The 25,643-nt window shown below is 43.3% G+C and overlaps 1 protein-coding gene across 1 annotated transcript in view; it reads left to right on the forward strand.

Annotated features, from left to right (window-relative positions):
• Nucleotides 1-25,643, forward strand: part of ENOX1 (ecto-NOX disulfide-thiol exchanger 1) — a 331,173-nt gene that overhangs the window by 133,236 nt on the left and 172,294 nt on the right. The window contains exons 4-6 of the mRNA XM_004376606.2: nucleotides 12,356-12,529; nucleotides 13,766-13,972; nucleotides 18,353-18,586. Coding sequence (XP_004376663.1) covers nucleotides 12,356-12,529; nucleotides 13,766-13,972; nucleotides 18,353-18,586 — 615 coding nt within the window. The remainder of the gene's footprint in view (nucleotides 1-12,355; nucleotides 12,530-13,765; nucleotides 13,973-18,352; nucleotides 18,587-25,643) is intronic.

Consider the following 25,643-nt stretch of genomic DNA (forward strand, 5'->3'; position numbering starts at 1 on the left):
TGTTGTGGAGTTGTTAACCAATGTCACAAAACAATATGTGTACTACTGTTTTATGAGAAACTATTTGTTCTGTAAGCCTTCACCTGAAGTACAATTAAAAAAAAAAAAGAAATAAAAAAAAATTAGAAAAATAAAACCCTACATAATAAAACGATAATACATAAGAATCACCTGGAGATCTTGTTAAAATGTAGATTCTGATTCAGTACTTCTGGGTGGGTGGAAATGCAACTTCTCGGCAGGGGGTGAACTGGAATGAATTGATTCAAAGCCCTGAATAAAACCTAATTTGAAGTTTCCTATGGGAGTACTCCTGATGTGTTTACTTTTAAAACAGGCTCTATTTTTTGTCCCAGTTCATAGCTATGTACTGATCTTATTTAAAGAGACCAATTCTGTGTTACCTCAACCCTTTCAAACAGTAAGTTTAAATTGAAACCTACAGAAATTGTTTAAAATAATATGATGTGACTGTTTCCTTTGAAACTAAATATTGAATAAGTTTTCCTTTGCTCTGATTTAAATTTATGAGATGTTAAACACCTATCTCTCAGATGCCTTTGTAAACTGAAGCCATGGTTGATAAATAAAATCAAAAGGTGAGCCTCTGCATATTGCCTCAGAGATACAGGTTTCAAGTGAAAGACCCCTCTATAGATATTTGCATGCTGTGAACTACCATCTCTGCTGTCATGGTCACAAACTTCAGTGTGCTTGTTTCTAAATATGATGCCAGGCTCTTGCCCTGACTGCAAAGAAAGGGAACAATTATAGAGCAAGGAGGCATTGAATGACAAAGAAACATGTTGAAATTATTTTATCATGTATTTATCATATTACCATGAAAAAAACAAACTTAGTTATTTAGTCTTTCAGCATACACTTTTGTGTCCCCACCCCTTAGAGAGATAGATATGTGAAAATTAAAGAGTGCTTCTTCTATGCGTGACTGGATATTTAAGAAAATTTCTCAAGATTCCACAGTTTTTCACCTTGTTCCCACTGCCATAAGCTTGTCAGTTTGGACAAAGCAGAGAACACCAAGAGTCCATTCAGGCCCTTTTTTCCCCTATCATTATGTAACAGTCCTGCTGCACAAAGTCACGTAGCATGGGACAGAGAGAAAATTAATCATCGCCTAATAAGATAGGGCTGTGAAAAGAAGTTTGAAAGAAGTAATTTAGAGATCCCAATTAGGACCTGTTTTCGTGGGTTTCCCTGTGGGCATCACTGGCTGATCGTAGGTCCAGGGTGTAAGAAGGACTTGGGCGCAGGGGCTCAGCACAGGAGTATAGAGGAGAGGGAGGGAGGGAGGAACGAGTGAAGACTAGGAACATATAGAAGCTACAGTTTCTTGGGGCACAAAGAGGCAGATGAGAGCTAACGAGAACCTAAATAGCAAGGAGGGCAGGGGAAAGATATAGAAAACCTCTCAAAGGTAGGTCCATTCTGAAGGGTTTGACAAATAACTGGATGTGGTTACCTAGGGAGGAGGGTGAGTCAGAAGTTTTCTACTAGGAGCTGAGAGGAACAGGCTGTACCAATAAAAGAAATAGGTAGGTCTTGAAGTTACTTCATGTGTTGAAGAGTGTTTGATAGAAATGGTGTAGGAAGGATGCCCAGGACACTGCAAATGGTTTGTTGTAGACTACATTCAGACACCATGTGGAAACAAGTGAGAGGGTACCGGTAGTCCACGGAGGAGAGGAGAACTTAGAAAACATGATGTCATGGATTGAATTGTGTCCCCCCGAAATATGTGTCAACTTGGCTAGGCCATGATTCCCAGTATTGTGTGGTTGTCCTCCATTTTGTGATCTGATGTAATTTTCCTATGTGTTGTAAATCCTAATCTCTGCCTGTGGTTAATGAGGCAAGATTAGATTAAGTTAAAGAGGATTAGGGTGGGATGCAACACCCTTACTCAGGTCACAGCCCTGATCTGATGTAAAGGGAGTTTCCCTGGGGTGTGGCCTGCATCACCTCTTATCTTACAAGAGATAAAAGGAGAGAGAAGTGAGCAGAAAGAGAGGGACCTCCTACCACCAAGAAAGAAGAGCCGGGAACAGAGTGCATCCTTTGGACCCGGGGTCCCTGCACTGAGAAATGCCTATACCAGCGGAAGATTGATGACAAGGATATCCCCTCAAAGTCAACAGAGAGAGGAGAAAGCATTCCCCTGGAGCTGGACTGGCTAGACTTCTAGCCTCCCTAATTGTGAGAGAATAAACTTCTGTTAAAGCCATCCACTTCCGGTATTTCTGTTACAGCAGCACTAGATAACTAAGACACATGACTTCTTAACACAAAGAATTAAAAGTAACCCCCGTGCACCCCAGATACTTGACAGTGGCCTTCAAAACTGGAAATCGACAAAAACGGTTCAGAAGAGATAAGTTTGTTTAGGGGAAGGAGTCTAAATGGATTTGCCTAAGAATATAGAGTTGATCCTCATTATTTTCGAATTCCACATTTGCAAATTCACCTAAAAAAAAAAAAAAAACCATTGCCGTCAAGTCGATTCCGACTCATAGCAAATTCACATACTTGCTAAAATTTGTTTGTAACCCCAAAATAAATACTCACAATGCATTTACAATCATTCACAGCCATGCACAAAGCAGCAAAACATTTGTCTCCTGATGTGCGCTGTCCTAGCTGAGGTTGTTCTGCCCTCTTGTTTGAGCTCTCGTACCGTAAACAAGTGTTCTTCTCATAATATACTCAGTGTCAGACTTTTTTGCACTTCTATGATTTTTGTTGGTGATTTCTGTTTAAAATGGCCCCCAAGCACAGTGCTGAACTGCTGTCTGGTATTCCGAAGCACAAGAAGGTTGTGATGTGTCTTTCAGAGAAAATATGTACGTTAGCTAAGCTTCATTCAGGCATGAGTTACCGTGCTGTTGACCGTGAGTTCAATGTTAATGAATCAATATATATTAAATAACGTGTCTTTAAAAGAAAACACACACAAAACAAGGTTATGTATTGATCAGCCGACAAAAATGTGACCAGAGGCTTGCAGGAACCTAACCCTCAATATCCATCCCCTAGGAGCAGTGGTTCAGTATTTACTAGTTCCGTGCCCACAATGACTTTCCAGAGGATCTGGTAACTCTTGCAAATAATGAGAATCAACTGTTTCTAGAAACTTATGCTAAAATTCAGAGACCTGGAGAATATTTGAGTAAAGGCAAAAGGAGGAAAGAACAGGAATATCTTGGTGGGAGAAAAGAACTAGCCGCCTGGCCAGATGGAGAAAATGGATGAGGATACGGCCCGTGTAGCAACCCCAAGCCCCAAACAAGCCTGTAGGCGTCTCCTGGAGAAGTTCCTTTTAGCTCAAAGCATCTAACACGTTCACCAATCCAAAGTGGCAACAAGAGGGTCTTCTCTCCCTCTGTGGTTGAGTCTGACCCACAAGGAAAAATTTGCTGGTAAATTAAAAGGAGCAAGAACTTTAAGGAAGAGTTGTCTAGCTGTTTTACAGATATTGAAGGCTAGGGAGGGAAAATTCAAGGCAGGTGGAGAACCTAGGAAGACAGATTTTTGAAAATGCAATGGAAAATGTGGAATCTTTTATTTAGTTTCAAAATGTCAGCTGCAAAGTTGTATAACGGCATCCTGCAGTGACAAAACATATGTATTTTAGTTGAATGAGGTCATTCAACATGGGTCAACTGTGTGAGATGACTGCCAGAAAGACTCATGTGCTGAGGTCATGTGCAGCATTAGGCTCAAACCTGGCACGAAGCAAACATTCAAAAGTGTTACCATTGTTTTTTTAATCATAATATGCAGGTCAGTACAAACAAACAGAAAAAAAACCTCATTGTGTCAAGCTGATTCCAACTCATGGCAACCCCATGTGTTACAGAATAGAACTGCCCCAGAGGGTTTTCTTGGCTGTAATCTTTACAGAAGCAGATGGCCAGGCCTTCTGTTGGGTGGGTTTGAATCACCAACCTTTACGTTAGTAGTTGAACGCAAACCATTTGTACCACCCAGGGATCCTTAGTACAAAATACAGAGTTCAGAAATTAAGAAAGGTGAAGATCACTGCTAAGCAGTTGGTCAGCTTCACCCTGGCCTATTCTGGGGTAACTCAGAAAAGGTGCATATTTCAAGAAAGGCACTCATCTGTGGAAGACTAAAGGAAGCAGAGTGCTGAGTCTAGACAAGAGAACACTCAGGTATACCCATAAGCTTTCTTCATGGATTCTACCAGTAATAATGGCAAAGAGACCTGTTACAGTAATCCAGGAATACAGAATAAAGACAATGGATTTCACTCAAAAGCTATTAGGAAATGGAACGGACTGTCTTGGGAAGTAGTGAATGTACTGTTATTAAACCAGCTGCCGTTGCATTAACTCCGTCTTGTGGCAACACCACGTGTGTCAGAGTAGAACTGTGCTCCTTAGGGTTTTCAATGGCTGATTTTTCAGAAGTGGATCACCTCTGGGTGGACTTGAACCTCCAACCTTTCGGTTAGCAGCTAAGCACGTTAACCATACTATCACTAGAGGTGTTCAAATGAAGGTGGAAAGATGTTGGAGAATTCAAATGTACAGTGATGAGGCAGCAGGACTCTTGATTCAGGTTTCAGCTCCATTCTTAACTAGCTCTGTAACTTGGGACAAGCCGCTTAACCTCTCTGGGCGTCAGTGTTATTTGTACATCAAGAGGGTGGGCCTAGGGTAATACCCAAGTTTCTTTCAGCTTTGAAATGTTTGAACTTTGCTAAAGTCCAGTGTCCTTTGCGTGAACCCCTCCAAGCTTGATGGGCACGTGCCAGCATGGTTTTTATGCCTCAGCTGTGAGGTCCATTGTGTCTGAAGTGTGCATTTCAGTAGGACCAGGAAACATCTAGCGACTTTGAGTGTAACAGACCAGGCTTCTGTGCAGAAACTGCTCTGGCATCGAATTCAAATCACCTGACCCCCGGTGGGAGTCATTTCACAAAACCTTTGATAGATTTTTACCTCCCGCTTACTCAAAACATATTTGGTTTCTGAGTCCGTGCTCCGTGCATAGGTTGCTGGAAAGAACTGACAGAGTTCTTTTAGCAGTCAGTTCTCCTCTGTGCCAGTTTTGGTCAGAAGTTTTGAAATTTTCTTCACTTCGTGCCCTGTCATATTTTCAAACATGGACGCAAATTTCCTCAAGCAAGTCAACAGTACTTAAAATAGCTGTTGATGGCTGCATTCCTGCGTGCTGCTAGCATTACTTCCCGGTAGAAGAGACTGAGGGTTTTATTGATAGAATGAGGTCTTTGTTTATAAAATGCGCACAGCAGGGCTCCAGGAGATCACTCTGGATATATATCTTGGGTTTAAATGGAAAACATACCTCTCCGCCTTTGGATGTCTTTGGAAAGATCACAAAAGCATTTTCAATTTTGTTTTCTTAAAGATTGTGCCTGCAGGCATTCACTTATCTTATAAAGTACACTATTATGTTAACTTATAATCTACTATGTGGTTGATTCGTTCTCAGCAAATACATAGCTATCTTCAGTGTTTTGTTTTGTTTTGTTTTTGTACAAAGGTAAAAACCTAAGCGCAATTCTGCCTCCAAGGGATTGGTTTTGTACATTTTTTCTAAGAAGACGTTTAGAAATATTTTTTGCATGTCCACTGGATAGATAGAAGTCATGCTTTTTAAGACTCAGATCATATGTTACTCCCTGCAGGATTCCGTCTCCAACATTATCCCTCACCCCAGACTGGTTTAGATGCCCGCCTTCTGTTTCCATGACACCCCAACCTAAATGTCTCACAGCAGATGTCATACTCTACTGTCATTTCCTATTTAGTTGTTTCTGCCACCAGACTGTCACCTCCCTGAAGGAAGGACCCATATCTTGCAATACCTTTGCATGAAAAGTACCTACCAAAATTCCCAGCACCTCATAAGCACTGTTTTGTCAAATGAAACACTTTAACGTCATCATCATAATCTTTATGTATATAAATGTTAATAACATATTTATAGACTGTTACATAAATGTGTTATACATATACCAGAAAACCAGGTGCCCTCAAGTCAATTACGACTCATGGCAGCCCTGTGTGTCAGAGTAGAACTGTGCTCCATAGGATTTTCAATGGCTGATTTTTCAGAAGTAGATCACCTGGCTTTTCTTCCAGGGTGCCTCTGGGTGGACTTGAACTTCCAGCTTTTCAGTTAGCAGCTGAATGCATTAGCTGTTTACACTGCCCAGGGACTCCATTATACATATAACATTATATAAGTATGTATTATCCATCTAAATATTTACTAACATTGTATATAATTGCTACCATTCTTTGAGTACTCACTTTGTTCTGGACACAATGCTAAACACTTTTTTTTATCCCAATTCTCACAAGAATGTTAAAGGTCAGATATTATCATCCCCATTTTACAGATACGATACATGAGGCTTAGAAAGATTGATTAAATTTCTGCGGTCAGCTAGCCAGTGCGTGGGAGACCTAGTACCTGATCTCAGATGTTACCTGATTGCAAACCGTGTACTGGAGTCAGAACTCCAACCAGGCTAGTCTCTCAACACTCTGATACGCCACTCTCACATGGATTGTCTTATCTGATGCTCCCACTTTGTGAAGGTGGTATACCTGGTACTCACATTCGCATTCACCGGTAAAGACATTGAAGCCTTAGGGTCACCAGACCCTTTGACTTCGAGGTCACCTTTTTAAAATCTGCTTCTCTTTTGTTGATCACAAAATGATTTTTAAGACTATTTGAGGAAAGGAGGACATGGAATAAAAAAGCATGACTTTAATAGTTCACGAGTTGGCATTGTAAAAGAGCATGGCGTGTCAATTCCAACTGGAGACCTGTCTGAGAATAATCTGAGGAAGTCTCCCCTTCCTAAACTTCTAGTAAACAGATTGTCCTCATGTATCATGTAGCTTCTCTGTAGAGTGATGATACATCGTTATGTAAGTCAACAATTCCTCTGAAGAAAGGAGAGGAGCTATTGAAGGTAATCAGAGCCCCTCTGGCTCATCTCTCGACCATGCAGACGTCCTGGGATCGGCCCCCACAGGCTCAACATCTGCCTGGTCCTGAGGTTCCGTCCAGGCCTTGGGCAGGAGGAAAGGGGTCCTTGAGCCCTGCCTTCAGCTTCCAGCCATGCTTGTTGCTGACCGGGCTCTGACCTGTGCCCAGGTCTGTTAACTGGGGTATCTGCTCCTTCCCTGAACCCCAGCCCCCAATTCTAGTATCTGGATCCCCGTCTTGCTTCTGTGGCCTGAGTCCCAGCTTAGGTACTTATCTAGGGTTTCTAGACCTGTAGCTTCACCTCGTTGTTGCCAAGCTCAGTCCCCCCAACCCCACCTGTGTACTGAAGTCTGAACCCCAGACCAGGGTAGCGAGGGCCCTGTGAGCTGTGGACAGTCCCCTCGTGCGCCTGGCCTGCCTAAAAAAAAAGGAAAAAACCATTGCAGTGAAGTACATTCCAATTCATCGAGACCCCACGTGTTACAGAGTAGAACTGCTCAATAGGGTTTTCATGGTGGTGGTGCAGTGGTTAAAGCGACCAACAAACCTAAAGTTCGGCAGTTTGAAACCACCAGCAGCTTCGCTGGAGAAAGATGCGACAGTCTGATTTCATAGAGATTTACAGCCTTGGAAACCCCATGCGGTGGCTGCGAGTTGGAATCAACTCGACAATAGTGAGTTTGGTTTCAGTTTTTGGAATCTTTACAGGAGCAGATTGTCAGACCATTCTTCTGCAGTGCCGCCGGGTGGGTCCGAACCACCAATCTTTAGGTTAGTAGGTGAATGCAAACTGCCTGGACTTGTGTTTTGTCTGCTGCTAACAATCTCTCTGCTTACACATTTTGTCAGCACACCCTCGGCCCGGGACTAAACCAGTAATGCTACCATTTGGCCTGATTACCACCTCTTTTCTTGTATTATTCTCTTGGAACCCTATGTTCAGCCTTCTGGGCTGGACTTGCTCATGGCACTGATAACTTATCTCTGTCCCACCAGCCCTGGCTAGAAGTAGGCCTCTACTGTCTTCCTTTCAAAGGGGATCATGTTCTATCCTTCAATGTGAAACTCTTTACCAAGACACTGACTGAAAAGGTCAGAAAAGGAGTGGCAGACCGAGAGAAGGAGGGATGGCCTGGCCGAGTGCACATAGCTGAACTTCAGGGGCTACCACTGCAGGCAGAATAATGTCAGAGCTGAGCCTGACCTGCAGGGTCCCTTCTGATCTGGCCTGACTCCTGTAGCCTCTCAGTACACCCAAGCCACACTGTCACGCGCACATCATGCTACAGCCACAGGAAAGGGCCCCTTCCTGGACCTCTTTTCATCCTTCGAACTTCTGCTCATGTGTCTCAGCTCTTTGCTGAGTTTGGTGCCTGGCCATCCTTAATGTTCTTCTCAAGCCCTGAGATTTTCCCAGGGGGGAACTTACCACAGTTAGCTCTGTAACTCTAGATCCTGGTAACAGTATGTGCCCAGTAAATAGTATGTGAATGAATGAATGAATGAATTCAATTGCCATACCTCTGAAATCCTAAACACAAAACCCAACTCTTCCTCTGGAAAATGCTCATTAATTGATAAAGCACTATACTATGAATCAGTAAGGAGACCTGGTGGCGTAACAGGTACTCGGCTGCTAACTGAAAGGTTGGTGACTTGAACCCACCCAGCGGCTCTGCGGAAGAAAGACCTGGCGATCTGCTTCTGTAAAGATTATAGCCTAGGAAACCCTATGGGGCAGTTCTTCTCCATCACATGGGGTCACTGTGAGTCGAAATCAACTCATCGGCACCTAACAACAACATGAATCAGTAAGTGGGATTTTTGTCTTGCTCATTTGTGAAGACAACCGAAAAGTAACATTTACTGAGCGTTGGCCCTGCCAGCTACTGTGCTGGGAGCTGGTGATGCTGAGAGGAGTTAGACATGAAATAAGTAACGCTTGCCTGTGTTTGCAGCCCTGGTGGCACAGTGGTTAAAAGCTACAACAAGCTGTGCCTGCTAACCAAAATGTCGGCAGTTGGAATGCACCAGCTGCTCTTTGGAAACCTTATGGGGCAGTTCGACTCCGTCCTGTAGGGTCACTATGAGTTGGAATCGACTCGACAGCAATGGGTTTTCCCCGTGTTTAAGAATAGTTTCTAAAAAAAGGTTCTACCATATACTTAATTGGATTCTTTCTTGCTACAATTTAAGCTTTCTTCCCTTTTTCTCTGAGTGGAATTGCAACTCATTATCTCTGAAGTTGACAAGGGCAGCTCTCTGAGGAAGGCAAGGAACAGACTGTTAAGAGTTTATGTTCTCTTCTCATCTTTGCCTTCCTGTGCCTGGGTCATTCTCAGACTTTCAAAGTTTGTGCATTTACTTTAACGAGTTAGTACGGAATACCTTCCTGTGCTGGTTGAGAAAACAATTTCCGTCTGTTCATATATTGTCAAAAAGCAATCAGTTCTTTATACATTACAGAAAAAGGGAAAAAAGCCTTATCGTTCCCTACTTCCTCCTCTCAAATACAGAATCTCAGGTCCTTTGAGATCCAACGTAATTTAAGTGTTAATTCCTTCCTAAGCTCTTCTCCAGCTACCACACTCACCACGCAGATTTCATTAAACCCCATAGTCCCTTCGTACGGACGTCTTAGAAATAGCCAAGGAACTCTTGCTGCATATTCAACTGTTTGGCTCAAGAGTAGGGTCTTTTGTCCCCATTTCTGAAGATGTATTTATTTATTTATTTGCCCTCCCGAGAGAAAAGAAAAGTCTGTTACAACTGAACAAGAATGCAAGCGCCAGCCTCTCATCTCATTTGTGGGAAACATCTGTTTATTATAATGCACAGTGCTCTCATTCCAGGGTTTGCAGTCCAGAGCTATTTCAGCCTTAAATCATCCTGAGTTGGCAGACAATAGTGAGGCCGGGGCCAGAAAAGAAACAGACGAATCAATCCTATGTACAGAATGAGATTAAATGAAAACACAAGCTTGCCAATAATCCCATTGCCAATACTTATATTTCTAATATATTCACCTTGGAAGCCAGTATGCTATTTTAGTGATGACGACATTGAAAGCTATTCTGTCCTGGAGCTTCTCCTTTATAACTTACATCTGGATCAGCAGGACAAATCTTGTTTGTTTGTTTTTTTTTTTTTTAAGAGTGGAGTATGTACAAGGGGAATAAGTGTCACGTACAAGGGGAGTAACCAAGCTGCGCCCTTCTAGGTAGAAACGTTAGAATAGTCAAGAAGAGATGTGTCTAATATGGACCAGAGCCTGCGTTCTTGATCTGGCCCTCCCACTTGTTAGCATTGTGATGTCAGCAATTTTACTTACCTGTTTTAAGCTCCAATTTCTTGATGTGTGAAGTGGGAGTAATACCTGTGAAACTTTATAAAGATTAAATGAATAACCAGAGTTTGAATCATGTCACTGTTACTTTTGAACTTTCACGTCTTTTGTATGTCCCTTTGTTTTGAGCAATTGTTTTGAACAATATCAGCCAGGAATCCAGGAGTCTTGGAATGCTGGCGCCCGAAGAGATAATCCAGTCAAATGATCCCATTTTATAAATGAAGAAACTGAGCGCTAGAATTATAGACTCAGTGCCTAGATTGCCACAGTGACTACTTTGAAAGAGAATACTCATTTTACATTTACATTTATGGGTTTGTGTGCTTGTTTTTTTTTTTTTTTTTTTTTAAATGCTCATTTTCCTGAAGGTAGAAATAAACTCTGACATCTGATCAAATTAAATGGATTTTCTAATAAATGGGACAGCAATCCACTTGGGGACCCAGATCAGGATGACACTGCTTATTCTGCTCAACCCAAAAGAAGAGTCGGAATGTCCAAGGTAGCTGGAGGAATGCTATACACCTGTCCCCAGAAAGGAAATGTTTTACTGGGCCTTCTGCATCCTCAGGAGTTGCTTAATAAACAAAGGGTATAGTTCTCATTCCTTCTGTCTCTGGGTTTATCCAACCTTTCCGCACAGGTAAGCAGAGTGAGGGCATGCACGGGCATAAGGCGCAGGCTGTAGATCAGAATCCAAAAAAGAGGGTGGAGGATAAAGGAAGAATGGAGGAAGACCTCAGATGAGGAAGGAGAAAAGAATAGCAAAGTATAAGAAAAGAGGGAAGTTTCACCCTTGGTAGTAGAGAGTCACCATAGTTACTCCTTATGGCATCTGTGCCACTGTTTGTCCACCTGGGAACATTGTCACACACCAGTGAGAGGATCTGTTTTCTCTAAAGAGAAGAACCCACAGGAGCTACTGTTAGGAACTCAGTGCAGTATTTTAACAGCCCTGGTTAAGGGCTCTACTACTAACCTAACGGTTGGTGGTTCAGACCCACCCAGCAGCTGTGCAGGAGAAAGACCTGACGATCTGCTCCTAGAAAGATTACAGCCAAGAAAACCTTATGGGACAGTTCTACTCTGTCACATGGGGTTGCTATGAGTCAGAATAAGTCAACGACACCTAACAACAACAGCTCTTAGAAAGGTCTTACTTATAGAAAACAATAACAGCACCAAAAAAAAAAAAAAAATCCTGTATATCACCTATGAAATTACTCGCGTCATTATCACACCAACAAAACAATTCCAATATGTATACTGGAAAAGCTATCCTTTTTTACTCTTTCAGTTTTTGAGTTGTGTTTTTATACAGACCATAAATATTTCAAAAGGGTGGCTCAATTGTTGGTTGGTGGAATTATAGGAAAAAAGTACAATTATCCAGTAGAATTCAGAAATGTATAGAGCCATGGCTGCATGTATCTAACCTAGCCATGGTAATTGTAATCACTCTTTATTTTCTTCACCCTGAGAAGCAGGTTAGGTGGGACCTGAATGCCTCATTTTAAAGTAGGCACATATAAATTGAACCCTCCAGATCTAGGTCACTTGGTAAGAAGGCTCTTTTGATAAAACCAGGTTGACAATTAGATTCTCAGGGCATTTCAGTGTTAAATGATATTCTTCCTGCATTCTGGGTCATGAGGCAGTATAAATACACTGATGTTAAGAAACAGAAAACTGCTTTCACCATTATAGCACAGCTCCAAGGTGCATGGTTTTACACTTTAACGTGCTGTGTTGTGTTTGTCGTGTTCATATTTTAAGTAATATGATTTCCTTTCTGCACAATTTTAGGTTCATCTTTTATTTTCCCTTTACCCTTCTGGAATAGCTTTCTGTCACACGACATCTTATGCCAAGAGAAATTTCTGAAAAACAGAAAGCAGAAAGTCAAATAATCTTTACAGGAAAATAGCAAAAACAACAAAAAAATTGATCTAAGATCCTCCAGCCAAGATGTTGTCTTGTGTGCTTTTACAGACTCAATCTGTGTACCAGGCTTTGATCCAAGCCTCAACATGATGACTGGAATCACCCCCATTAACCCAATGATACCAGGCCTGGGGCTGGTCCCACCCCCGCCGCCAACAGAAGTGGCTGTTGTCAAAGAAATAATCCACTGCAAAAGCTGTACTCTTTTCCCTCAAAATCCAAGTAAGTGACACCTGTGAGAAGTATTTGTACATCGTTTTAAATGCCTTCTTTTTTGTAAATAGCATTGCATTTCTTTTCAGAATTCTCCTGCATAGATAGACAGTGTGGGCATCATCCTACAGAAGGCCTTAATCTCTAGATTAGAACAAATACGTGGGAATCCGTCCAAGTGTCCGTCGAGGAGCTGAATCGATACAGTGAAGCTTAGCGCGTGTGATCTGGGGATATATATATCTACCACTAAGAATCTTTTCACCCATTAAAGTCTAGCATTTGCTGCTGAGCATAGTGTGAAATATATGAACACATCCATCCATCTTCACCAATGTGGGAGAAAAACTCTGAAATGTGTTTTGCTAGATGGAAAATTGAATTAATTTAGCTGTTAGCAATTTGGGGGGGGAGTCTGCATCTCAGAGTTTCTGGACCAAATTGCATCTGGTTGAAGAAAATGTACGTTTGATGAGGTAAATGGACCAGACTTTTTTCTTTTTTTTTTTACTTAGCCTCGGATACTAAGTTTATGGGCTTAAGGACCTAGGGATTTTTTTTGTTTTTTTAAATTCACATTAATCAGTGTTGCCTATTTTAAGGGGACTTTTCAAGAGATTGCTTTAGTAATCTACATATAAACTAGGTAAAATGTTGTGACAGCGTACAGTTTATCTTTTTATACAACCTCCCCAAAATTTAATAGTTTGCTCATTTAAATGTGAATAATAAAAAAAGAGTTTTTTTTTTTTTTTTTCCTAGGCACAGTGTTTCACAGCCCGCTAAGTACTGTGCGTGCTATTAGGTTACGCTTCCGTGTTCTGCCTCGCCGCTCCACTGTCTGCTACAAGACAAAGCAGATAACAAGCCGAGGTTTTTCATCATGTTGTCAGTTCATCCTGTTTTGTACTTTGTGAAGTTTTTTTTTTTTCCCCCATTTGCTGGGCTTCCGTATTATGAAGGGGAAATGAAATTACGCTAACGTTTGCTTTAGCTTTGTTCGCGGACAAGCATAGGCGCTCTGTGTAGAAATTAACACAGAAAGTAAAGGTTGGGAGGAGGAGGGGACAGGAACTTAAAAACGAGACAGCCAGAGATAAGTGTAAGTTGGTGGATAAATTTATCTTTACGTAGTATGGAAAAGTTACTCTGCAAGCTTTACTTCGGCCAGCTGAACCAGGGAAACAAAAAAAAAAAGAGCAAATAAATAAAAGACAAAACCCTCTGTTTTGTTGTGATTCTTAGATCTTCCACCGCCTTCCACAAGAGAGCGACCTCCTGGGTGTAAGACTGTGTTTGTTGGAGGATTACCAGAAAATGCTACTGAGGAAATTATTCAAGAAGTCTTTGAGCAGTGCGGTGATATCACAGCGATTCGGAAAAGCAAGAAGAATTTTTGTCACATCCGCTTTGCAGAGGAATTCATGGTTGATAAAGCCATTTACCTTTCTGGTACTTTGCATTACATAAGGGGTTTTCTAAGCATTTTGTTGTATTTTGTGATGTTAATATGAGCTTATTCCCTTTTGCCTTAATACACAATAAAGTCCTCAGAGTTAAAGGCTGGAAAAGGAGGAATTGTGCATTTTTCCTTGGCTGCCAGACCGCTGTGTTGTCTGTGAATTTACCTTGCCACAGGCACAATTTTCCACCATCCAGTCGTTAGGAATTCCATCTAGTTTCTAATTAATGTTCTCAAGTGTGTATTAGATGAAAAGCAATATTATGAGTACTGAGGACCATTATTATTATTGGATGTAATGCTCTGGAGAAATAGAGTACTCTCTCAGAATAATTTCAGTTTTTCAGAAGTGGATTCGCTTTTTAGACACCAGGGTACCAAAGCAAGGTCAGTTCCTTGCAGAAAGTCATCTGTGGGACCTGGGTAAGGGTAAGGCGTAACAGCACTGCCCATCTGATCTGATTAAGCTTGGTTAAGCCTGCCCCGTGATCTCGGCTTCTTTGGTGCCAATTTTTATAGGAGAGTCTTACAGATGTTAAAATTAGGCCGAATGCTGCCTCCCAGTCTGTGGGTATCAGAGCAAGTGTAGGCAGTCTGTCAACAAGGCCTTTGCCAAATCTAAGAACTACCAGGCTGGTATTGACTTGGGGCTTTAGAAGGACATATTTTTAGATTCAACTCATCGCTGTTCCCTCACATGCTCCATCTACATTTTTCAGTCTGTGACTCTGCTCATTACCTCCTATTCCTGAGGCAAGGCTAATGGGGGAGGGTGGGAAAACAATAGGTAAAAAAAACAAAAAGCACATCTGAACGCTACTGCTAGGTTTTACTCAGTTTCTGCAGTCAGCCCCTATTGCCATGAAATTCTGTTGCAAGCCCCAGAAGCCGTGAGGTTATTCCAACACTTCAGAGACTTTCCTGGGCTAGATAATGATCTGGAGAACTTAGAACTCTTACTCCAACAAGGCCTTACAAAATGGGAGGGGAAAAAAAAATCTGAAGACATTCCAAAATGGAGATGGAAAACAAAACATAGAGCAAGAACATTTTACAATACACAAACACCATGTCCTCCCTCCCTATATTTAGTCCTGAACTGTAGCACCCAAGGAGTCTACTAGAAAATTAGGAGTGCTCTTGAGTGGCATGACTCTCGGCTTCATATGCACAAGCACTTAACCTTGCTCAGAGCCTCTGTTTTCTCATCTGCAAAGTGGATTGTAACAGTACCTACCTCATGGGTTGTTGTGAAGAATAAATGAAATAAGGAACAGTAAGTGCTTAGCAGGGTACCTTCAGAATGGGAGCCATTCAGTAACTGGTTGCTTTAACATAAATATCCTGCTGATAATAAAGAAGAACTGATTCTCGTTTCTCAGGAACCCTGCTCTGGGGACCTGGATCCTAATCAGGAATCTGCCACTAAAACTATTATTTCACCTGATGAAATGAATAAATGAGAGGGTTAGAGTAGATGAAAGGCACTTTTCAACATGAACTTAACACAACGTTTAGACCCAGTCTGAAAACCCTATAAGGAAAGTATTAGCCCAAGAGACAGAAAGGGCCACATAAACCAGAGACTCCATCAGCCTGAGACCAGAAGAACTAGATGGTACCCGGCTACCACCAATGACCGCCCTGACAGGGAACACAACAGAGAGTCCCTGATGGAGCAGGAGAAAGGTGGGGTGCAGAACTCAAATTCTAATAAGAATACCAGACTTAATGATCTGACTGAGACTGGAGTAACCCCGGAAGGCATGGCTCCTGGATTCTCCATCAGCCCAGAACTAAAACAATTTCAGAGGCCAACTCTTCAGACAGGGATTGGACTGGACTGTGGGACATAAAGTGATACTCATGAGGAGTATGCCTCTTAGCTCAAGTAGATACAAGAGACTAAACGGGCAGCTTCTGTCCGGAGGTGAGATGGGAAGGCAGAGAGGGTTAGGAGCTGGTTGAATGGACATGGGGAATCAGGGCTGGAAAGGAGGAGTGTGGTGTCACAGTATGGGGAGAGCAATTAGGGTCACACAACAATGTATGTATAAATATTTGTATGAGAAAAAATTAAAAAAAAAAGAAAATCCTATAAGACATTGCCGAAGATGAACAGTCCCACGTGTAGACATGTGGAAGGTATTCCTTTATTTATGCCTTGATGCTGTGCTTTTCGCAGCCCTGGCCCTGGTCCTGCTCCTCCCAGTAGCATCTCTGGTTGCTTCTTGGTTTCCCCTTTGCTCCAGAGGAGGCAACAGCAAAGACCTGGCCTCAGCCTCCCTGCCTGGGCGCAGGAGGGTCTCCCGGCTCAGCCTCGGCCGCCCTGTGGAGGCTGACAGCATCCATCCTGGGCAGCTCTGAAAGGCTAATTAACTGGGAGGCAGGCAGGCAGGCAGGAAGGCTGCCCCTCCTGCGCCTGAGTTGCTGCATGCCCAAGCCCAGCTGTAAGGCGTGTCTAATTTTAGGACAGCTTTCACATTTGAAGGCCAAGCTAATTTTAGACTCAGCCTCATCAGGGTCTCTTTTAAGGCCTTAATGATGATGTTTTGGTGAAAGAGAAGGGTGCCTTTGGAACCAAAAATGTTTGAAAAGTGAGCCTCTGGATGTGAGTGGGGAAGTGTTGCTGGGCCAGTTGGGACAGCTGGTGAGGTGAGCAATCCTGCTTGCTCAGCTGCCACGCACCCATCACCATGGCCTGCTGACTCGCTGAGTTCCCATGGCTCACAACCAAGATACATCTTGCTTTAGCATTAATTCTGCTTATCTATGACTGGGTGTTTGTGTTGTCCATAGGTATTGCTGTGACTTTCTGTTTTTTTAGATAACACAGCTGAAACCTTAGGAATGAGAAGGGTTCAGTGGCATAGCAGGAATCAGATGTGAGATTGGTATCTTTTTTGCTACTTTTCAAAAGTGTCAAGTGCTCTGCGAGGGAGAAGCCCGCTTCTCCGGGGTTTTCAACTGAGTTTTAACCCAAAATGCTAAGATAATCCATTGAAATCTACCATGAGATCTTGAACATCAGCACAGCGCAGCCTAGAATTCTACAGTTGTATCTCATTTGCAAAGCCCCTACGCAGCAGAAGTGTTCATTTTGCCATCTTTTCTGCCAGACCCTGACAGCCTGGTTCCTGCTGGGACCTGAATTTATGTTTCTAAAGTCTAAGCATCCCAAGCTGAAGAGAGCAACCTCAAAGCCAGCTCATCTTCATTTGAAGTTTGACTGGCTGGCTGGTTCCAGTCCTGTTTGTGCTGACTTCTAAGATCAAGTTTCTGCTTATAATCTTTACAAGTTGGATAGCTCATAGTCAATCCCCCAAAGACCCCCAGGCCTGTTTTCCCTCTAGCTCTGGGCTCCTGTGCAGGCCTTCTGTGGCTTTCAAAATTGCATGGACAATTTGTGTGGAGCCGTGTGCCAGATGATCTGCTGCAGGGCCGTAAGGAAGGCAGTGGTGAGACCTCCTGATTGAAGGTAAAATATTCTCTTGTGTGCCCCAGAGGATAAGTGGAAATAAAACAGCATTGCAAAATTGCCTTTGTAATTGTGGCTTTTGCAGCTGCTAAATGAGAATTGAGCAGCAGCACTTCCTAGCCAAATGAAGCTATCATCTATGAGCGAACATCATGGAATTTACTTTGTAAATATTTTTAAATAGCATAGATACTCTTCATTTACTACCAGTCTACCTCTTTCTAAAAAGAATTTAAGAGACCTTATACTAAAGAGTTACAGTTCAATTGAAAGTTTAAAATCAATACCATAAAAGGGTAGAGAAAAAAAAGGCTATGTGCCAAATTTGCTTCTGATCTTCTTAGAAGCCAGGGGGAAGAAGGAATTTTGGTAAGTGCCCTAGTTCTTGATATCATCCTCTGTTGCTTACAGTGGTTTGGAAAATGGGTAGGTGGCCCTCTGAGACATCTCCCCATGGAATGTTTATTCCCAAATCTCTAATAGGCTTACCTTAGCAGTGCTTCAGGAGTCCCTTGGCAGTGCAAATGGTTAAACCATGTGGCTAGTAACTGGAAGGTTGGAGGTACGAGTCTACCCAGAGACACCTCAGAAGAAAGGCCTGGCAATCTACTTCCTAAAAATCAGCCACTGAACCCTATGGAGCACAGTTCTACTCTGACACACATGGGTCACCATGAGTCAGGGTCAACTCCATGGCACTTGGTAGCCGTGCTTTAGAGTTGCTGAGGAGAAGGATAACTGTGTCCCACCACCTGTGGTGAGGAAGGGTGTCTGTGGCCTGTTGTGAGGGCAAAGAAGTAGTGAGAGCTCACCTGGGCGCACCTTAAGGGCCGGGACCCAGATGTGGTGTCAGAATCTCCTGTCATCTGACAAGACTTTCCATTGGTTTCAGGATACCGGATGCGATTGGGGTCTAGCACAGACAAGAAGGATTCCGGTCGCCTCCACGTGGACTTTGCCCAGGCCAGGGACGACTTCTACGAGTGGGAATGCAAGCAGCGCATGCGCGCCCGGGAGGAGCGGCACCGGCGCAAGCTGGAGGAGGACCGGCTGCGGCCGCCCTCCCCGCCCGCCATCATGCACTATTCAGAGCACGAGGCCGCCCTGCTGGCCGAAAAGCTGAAAGGTATGAGGTGGCTCATGCTGTCATTTCTTTCCTAGGGTTGACCGTGGTCTGCTAAAGGAGAAACGGGGTTGTCCCCACGCACTGGAGCCCTGTGTGTTTATCACGCGAGCCAGGGTCCCCTAGAAGCAGCAGAAACCTAAAGAAGTAGACACTTGTCATCCTACTTGGGACCGGGCCCTGCTGCTCTCCAGCACTCTGACCTGTGTTCTCCATGAACGTGTACTGCCACTCAACATAACTCACCAGTGAGGGGAAGAGGGTTGGCGGCACTCACCCAAAAGCAGGCTGTTGTCTTCTGGCCTGGTGTTTACTGGGCCAGGCAGGCCTCCTCCTAGGAACGGGTGGTTCCTGGTGTTCTTCAACCAGCTAGCTGCCATCGAGTGGACTCTGACTCGCGGTAACCCCTTGTGTGGAACTGTACATTATAGGGTTCTCATAGGCTGACTTTTACTTTTTGCAGGTAAATTGCCAGAGCTTTCTTCCCGGGTGCCTCTGGGTGGACTCAAACCTCCAACCTTTCAGTTAGTAGCTAAGCACTTTAACCATTTGCATCACTCAGGGACTTAAGAGCTCTATAAAGAGTTTGTAGCTGTGCTAAACTCTTTACAAAGCCTTGCTTAACAATATCAAATACTGTGTTCAGATACGTGGAGTATAGAAGAGAAACATAGCCTGGGATTCCTGCCTTCAGAGATGGAGTTGAGGAGCCACTTCTAACACCCACAGGGTACTTAACAGTAGAAAAGAATGTATTTCATTCCTTCAGATGTTCGCTGAGCCCCTTTTCCACCTTGATGTTGTAGAAGATAGACATGTGGGATTTAGTACCTGCCCCAGTGGATTACAGAGATGAAGGGAGAGAGGCCAGATTGTGAAATTAGAATGATGTGTGTGTGAATTCAGTTCTATTATGGACTGAAGGTGTAAAACTCATTGCCATCCAGTCGATTCCGACTCAAAGAGACCCTGTAGGACAGAGTCGAGCTGCCCGTAGGGTTTCCAAGGCTGTGATCTTTACGGAAGCAGTCATCTTTCTCCCATGGCGTGGGTTCAAACCATCGACTTTTGGGGTAGCAGCCAAGTGCTTAACCACTGCGCCACCAGGGCTTGAAGTGGTGTAACCTGAGCAAAATCTGCGCATTTTACAGGTAAATGAGGTCAGACTACCCTCAGGTTATTGGGCGCCGTGAGGATTAAATGAGGGAAGATAGGAAAGCCCTGTATGACTGCTGACCACATGTAGATGTCTGCAAGTGAACAATGAACTATAGTACAAAGCCGAATGATGTGATTGTCAACCCAGGTATGAGCAATGCACGCCGGGAACCCAGGGGCAAGCATGAGTAATGTTGATGAAGGCATCAAGAAGGCCGTCACAGAGAAGGCAGAATTTTAACTTTTCGGGACACGCAGGATTTTTCCAGAGGAAGAGAAGCATAAGGCACATAAAGGAGCATTCTAGTCAGAGGCTGGAGCCCTAGGAATAAAGACCCGGAAGCTGGCAAGTATCTGGCACAGGTGGAGAAAGGCAAATGGTCTGCTCGTGCAAGGTGGAGCTGGCAAAGCAGGCTGGGGCCAGATGGCGGAGCCCCAGTAGCTGCCGCTGCATTTGTTTTATTCCACAAGCAGTAGAGAAATCATTAAAGATTGCCGATGAGAGGAGAAATGTGGTTGATCCTTCAAGTATCTTAGCCTACATTGCTGGCAATGTGTAATGTGGATTGGGTGTTTTCACTACCAAAAATGTGTGAAAAGCTGCCCAAAACCTATTTTAGGAAGATAAGAAGTTGACATCCTATGCCTGTAAAAAAGAGACCTGTGCTTCCAGTTGTCATCCTCTGTTTGACAGCTTGGAAACCCCTATTGTTGCTGTTGTCAGTTGCCATCAAGTCAGCTCTGACTCATGGCGATCCCGTAAGTGCAGAGTAGACTGCTCCATAGGGTTTTAAAGACTGTGACCTTTCAGAAGCAGATCACCAGTCCTTTCTTCTGAGGTACCTCTGGGTGAGTTTGAACTGCCAACCTTTCGGCTAGTAGTCCAGCGCTTAGGCTTTTGCGCCACCCAGGGATTCCTTGGGAGCCCCTAACCAGGCCCGATTGCCAACTAAAATGGCCCCATTGTAACCTAGACTGCTTTTTGTTGATGCTGTTCTGAGAAGGGGTTTCTTATAGGCGTAAATACATAGGTGGTGGCTGTCCCTTTAATAAAAAGTACATATAGTGTATGTACAGACACCATCTCACTTTTCCGTTCAGCCTAGAGACCGTGAGGAGCGGCCGGAAGGAGAAACGGCCAAGTTCTCAACCAGGATGTTGATCGGAACAAGTAATTGTTTCTTCTGTCTCCACACTGTGTGGTATCAGCTTCTGGTCCACATAGCCAAAACTGTATTCAGTCATGTCCACATCCAGGAGTGACAAAATCTAGCACCTCAGTTCCGTGACCTCATGGAGGAATTTTGCAACAATTTGGCATTGACGTATGTTATTTTAAGAAGCCAGCACAGAAGTGGTGTGCATGCAGGAAGTACCTGGCACATGCCTCTCCCCTTTGAGGACAGCAGATTGGGATGTTAGTTTGGTAAAGCAATTTGCAAGCCTTGCCATTTCAAAAATATATATTTATATAGGTGAGTATAATTTGCAGAATTCAGAAGCAGCTCCTTTGCCAAGTACTGTGTGATCCCTTGAGGAGAGAACAGATTGGAAATTTTAATAGATGGCAGTTACAGTAGAATGAACTAGCTGGGGATACATCTTAGGCAAGAGTCAGGTAATATCAAGCTTGACAATTTCAACCCAAGCCCAGAGTTTGCAATATCAACAGCATTTAATTGCTTAGGAAATTGACCGCCTCACAGAGAGGAAATCCAGTCCGTGCTCCTTATAACGCTGCGTAGCCAGACAGGAGGAGCCACGGAAACTGTGTCCCTGAAGATGATTTCATGATGTAGGGTGGTACAATGTAGTCAGGAGCTAGAGGTGAAGAAGCCTGTGTCAGAAAGGAAATGGAAATGCAATCTGAAAATACCTAATTGGATTTAATTTTTTTCCCCTCCTCTAAGAAATCTAGCTCTTAGGTTTATTACAGACATTTTTTCTCATTTTCCATTGTACTTGTTTATTCTTAAACAATCTTCTATTGGAAGATCAGCTTTATCCAGCAAAATCTGTAACAGCCTTTGTGATGATCTGCCAGCAGCTCCATGCCCTGCCCAGTGCTGAAACAGTAGGTACTCAGTAAATCAGTTCCTTTTCTCTCTTCCTCAGCTATTTGCATCTGTGAGTATATTGCATTTCTGGCCGGTAGGGCTACTGGGCGTGGCCGGAAGTTCAGGAAGTGATGGGCGCTCAGCCGTCATTCCAGTCACTCAACAAGCACGTGTTGAACTCTCCACCACACACCTGCATGGTGCTAGGCACTGGGGAAGAGAAAGCCATGTATTAGCCCCTGCCTTGTGGAGTTTGTGTGTCTTGAGTGATAGAGGCAATTACTAAGCACTCCCCACAGTGGGAGCGGCAGTGTGGGTCACAGGAGAGGTATCTGAGGCACGGAGTCAACCAGAGTCTGTTCCGTTAATACAAATTCTAAAAAAGAAAATTAGCGGGCACCCTGCTGATTAAATAGACATTGTTCTGAGACAATTCAGCTTAATGAAGACTGGCTGGGAAGTAACTGCTCACAGACCCAAAGTGTATAGCCTGGCGTTGGGAAAGAGGGAAGGAGCTCAGTAACACCATAATTACACTTCATTGGCCATACTGGCACCAGGCAGATGAGAGAAGGGATTCTGGTGTGTCTAACACGGACCGTGCACCCCTGGAGGAACCCTCTGTTTGGACTGCGGAAGGAAGAGATTGATTAGACGGTGAGGAAGGATTATGTACTAATTCACTGGGGGTTTCTCTTGGCAAGAGCATTTAAAAGTTTTTGTGTACTCTTTTTCCCCTTTGGAAAGCTGCACATAATCTTTCATTATCTGAGGAAAGGAAGTTCGTTTTTCTCTGCAGCAGGTGGAGTTCTGACGAAGCTTTCCTAGCAGTGTCCTTGGGATTCCCTGATTCGTCGTCAAGAGTTCAGTCCTTGTGGGATCAACGTTCTTCATTTCCAGGGGACTAGGCTCAGAATTGCATACGGCATGGCCCAGTGTCAGCCTGCCAAGGGGAGGAACTGGCGCTGCCGGCATGTTGCTGAGATGGTTGTCAATATTTATGGTTCCATGAAAGTAAAAATCGATAATGCTATGAGCCAAGTGAAAGTTCCCATTAGCTAAAAGCAAGGCTTCTTTCTTAGGGCATGGGGAATATGAAGTGCAGGAGCCTGTCTGAGAATCACTTCCTTAGGCGTTATTGACCTTCACCGAGGCAAGATAGGCTATTTTATTTATACACATTCTGTTTGATTCTGAAACGGGAATACGTAATCAGTGCATTTTCATATTGCCCCCTTAATTTTCTCATTTTTTTCAGATACTAAATAGTCGGGGAGTGTTGCTTGGGGTATGGTGTGGGTGTCCCCATTTCTGTGGGAAAAATGTTAAACGTAGAATGTGTCTTTTTTTACTCATTTTAGAGACATTTGCTTCAAACATGGACTCTCCTCTCCTGTTGTTCTTTTATAGACCTAGCCACAAGTAAGGATACTAAAAAAAAAACAAAAAAACCGCTGCCGTCAAGTCAATTCTGACTCATAGCGACCCTATAGGACAGAGTAGAACTGCCCCACAGGGTTTCCAAGAGCGGGTGGTGGATTCAAATGGCTGACCTTTTGGTTAACAGCCAAGTTCTTTTTTTTTTTTTTTTAAGTTGTGCTTTAAGTGAAGGTTTACAGTTCAAGTTAGTTTCTCATACAAAAATGTATACACACATGGTATCTCTGGTTTACGTGGCCCTTCTGTCTCTTGGGCTAATATTTTAGCAGCCAAGTTCTTAACCACTGCACTACCAGAGCTCCTAGTAAGGGTACTAAAATACCAAAACCCATTTCAGTCGAGACGATTCCAACTCATAGTGACCCTGTAGGACAGAGTAGGATTTCCAAGGAGCGCCTGGTGGATTCAAACTGCCTGCCTTTTGGTTAGTAGCTATAGCTCTTAACCACTACACCACCAGGGTAAGGGTACTATAGCCCACCAATTTGTCATATTCAGTGATGGTGGCCTGGCTGTCCTATAGGGTTGCTGAGTCGGAATCTACTAGAAGGCAACAGGTTTTTTTATAGTTCTGAAATTCAGGGCCAGACTTCCCTGCACACAAAGAAGGAACTGACCCATTTGGTTTCTTTTCCTCATCATTATCCACATGTCAGTTTCGTTCAAGTTCACCATTTGCCCACCCACTGAGTCCTGGGCTCTGTGTCCTGCTCTGGGGTCTCAGGTAAGACCGCAACGTGACCTCTGCCTTTGAGGAGCTTCCAGTCCAGTGGTTGGTCAAGGACACTATGACAGTGAAATAATGACTGTCGTACAAACAAAATGAACGTGTGCCAAATACTTTACTTACTTCATTAATTAATGAAGGAACCAGTAAGATGTTAAAACTTGTTCAAAGGGAAATTTGCCTTGTAGAGATTTATATTCTCTACTGGACAAAAGTTATTTGCATTTCTGCAGAGAGGAATTATTTGCATTGTTATCTGTTTTCCATGATTTAAGTTCTGTTCCCATAAAGTTGTAAAGTAGCCTAGTCAAAGACAAGCAAAGGTACATACATTTATGTTGTGGTGTTAGGGGCCGTCAAGTCAATTCCAACTCATAGCAACCCCATGTGACTGCCTGTAGGATTTTTTTGGCTGTAATCTTTACAGAAACATCGCACAGAGCCCCTGGGTGGGTTCAAGCTGTAACCTTTCGATTAGCAGCCTAATGCTTAACTATTTGGACCACACTTCTGTAGAATCAGATAATCCCTGTGAGGGTCCCTTGGCCTGTGAGCAGCCTGCCTTTGAAAGGATCTGCTTTAATCTCCATGCCCCTTTCCAAGTCTTTGATTTTTTTTAAACTATTGAAACAACTGTTATTGCATTGGGGGTAGGGAGGTTGGGGTCAGGGTTTCACAGTGCTCATAAGAATCACATCACATTGTTTCTATATTGTCTACTGTGTCAGCTGCTATTTTCTATTTTAGGTTTTCTTCATCACTTAGATTAGCTCCTGATGATTTTACCTGGATTTTATCAAGTCATTTATTCCATTGCTTCTCAGACTTTAACCTGCATGTAAATCACTGGGCGTTAAAATGCATCTTCTTAGTCAGGAGGGCTGATAAGGCTGAATCTGCATTTTTAACAAGCTCCCAAATGATGCTCTTGCCTGTGGTCTTCGAATCCTCGTTGCCATCGTGTCAATTCTGACTCATGATGACCCCTCATGTTACAGAGTAGAACTGTGCTTCATAGGGTTTTTCTTGGCTGAAATCTTTATGGAAGCAGATCACTAGGCCTTTCTTCCAAGGCACCACTGGGTGGGTTGACCTGCCAACCATAAGTTAGTCGTCCAGTGCCAACCATCCACACCACCCAGGCACCTGTGGTCTTTGAATACCAAAGATTAACTCTATATGCAGTTACTTGTTTTGTTTGTGTGTGACAGGTGCTTAATAAAGATGAAGAAAAGAGAGAGGGAAGATTGTTGACAAAGTCTACAGTAACCAGAAATGAAATGAGTGGACATGAGATTAGGTGGTGACGTTTAGGGATGATAGATAACCATTGTAATAGCATTTGTTCCTCATAAACCTAACAGTGGCATTACCTTCTCAGAATTAAAAATGCTTTCAAATATATTTTTGAGTTATGTGATAAATTAGTGCCTTGTTGAAGAAGGCTCTGCTTCTGTGTGATATCTTACATCACTTTTAACGTTCATTGCCAAAGATACTGACCTCAGAGTCCTGAAGAATAAAAGGACTTAAGTGCCAGGAGAACATTTCTCTCTGGTAGACAATGATGTATGTGACAACACTCTCTTTTTTCCCCCTGATACAAAAATTTATACATGCATTGTTATATGACTCTAATTGCTCTCCCCATACTGTGACAGCACACTCCTCCTTTCCA

This window comes from Trichechus manatus, unplaced genomic scaffold (assembly GCF_000243295.1).
Source record: "Trichechus manatus latirostris isolate Lorelei unplaced genomic scaffold, TriManLat1.0 scaffold00044, whole genome shotgun sequence".
NCBI classification, from domain to species: domain Eukaryota; kingdom Metazoa; phylum Chordata; class Mammalia; order Sirenia; family Trichechidae; genus Trichechus; species Trichechus manatus.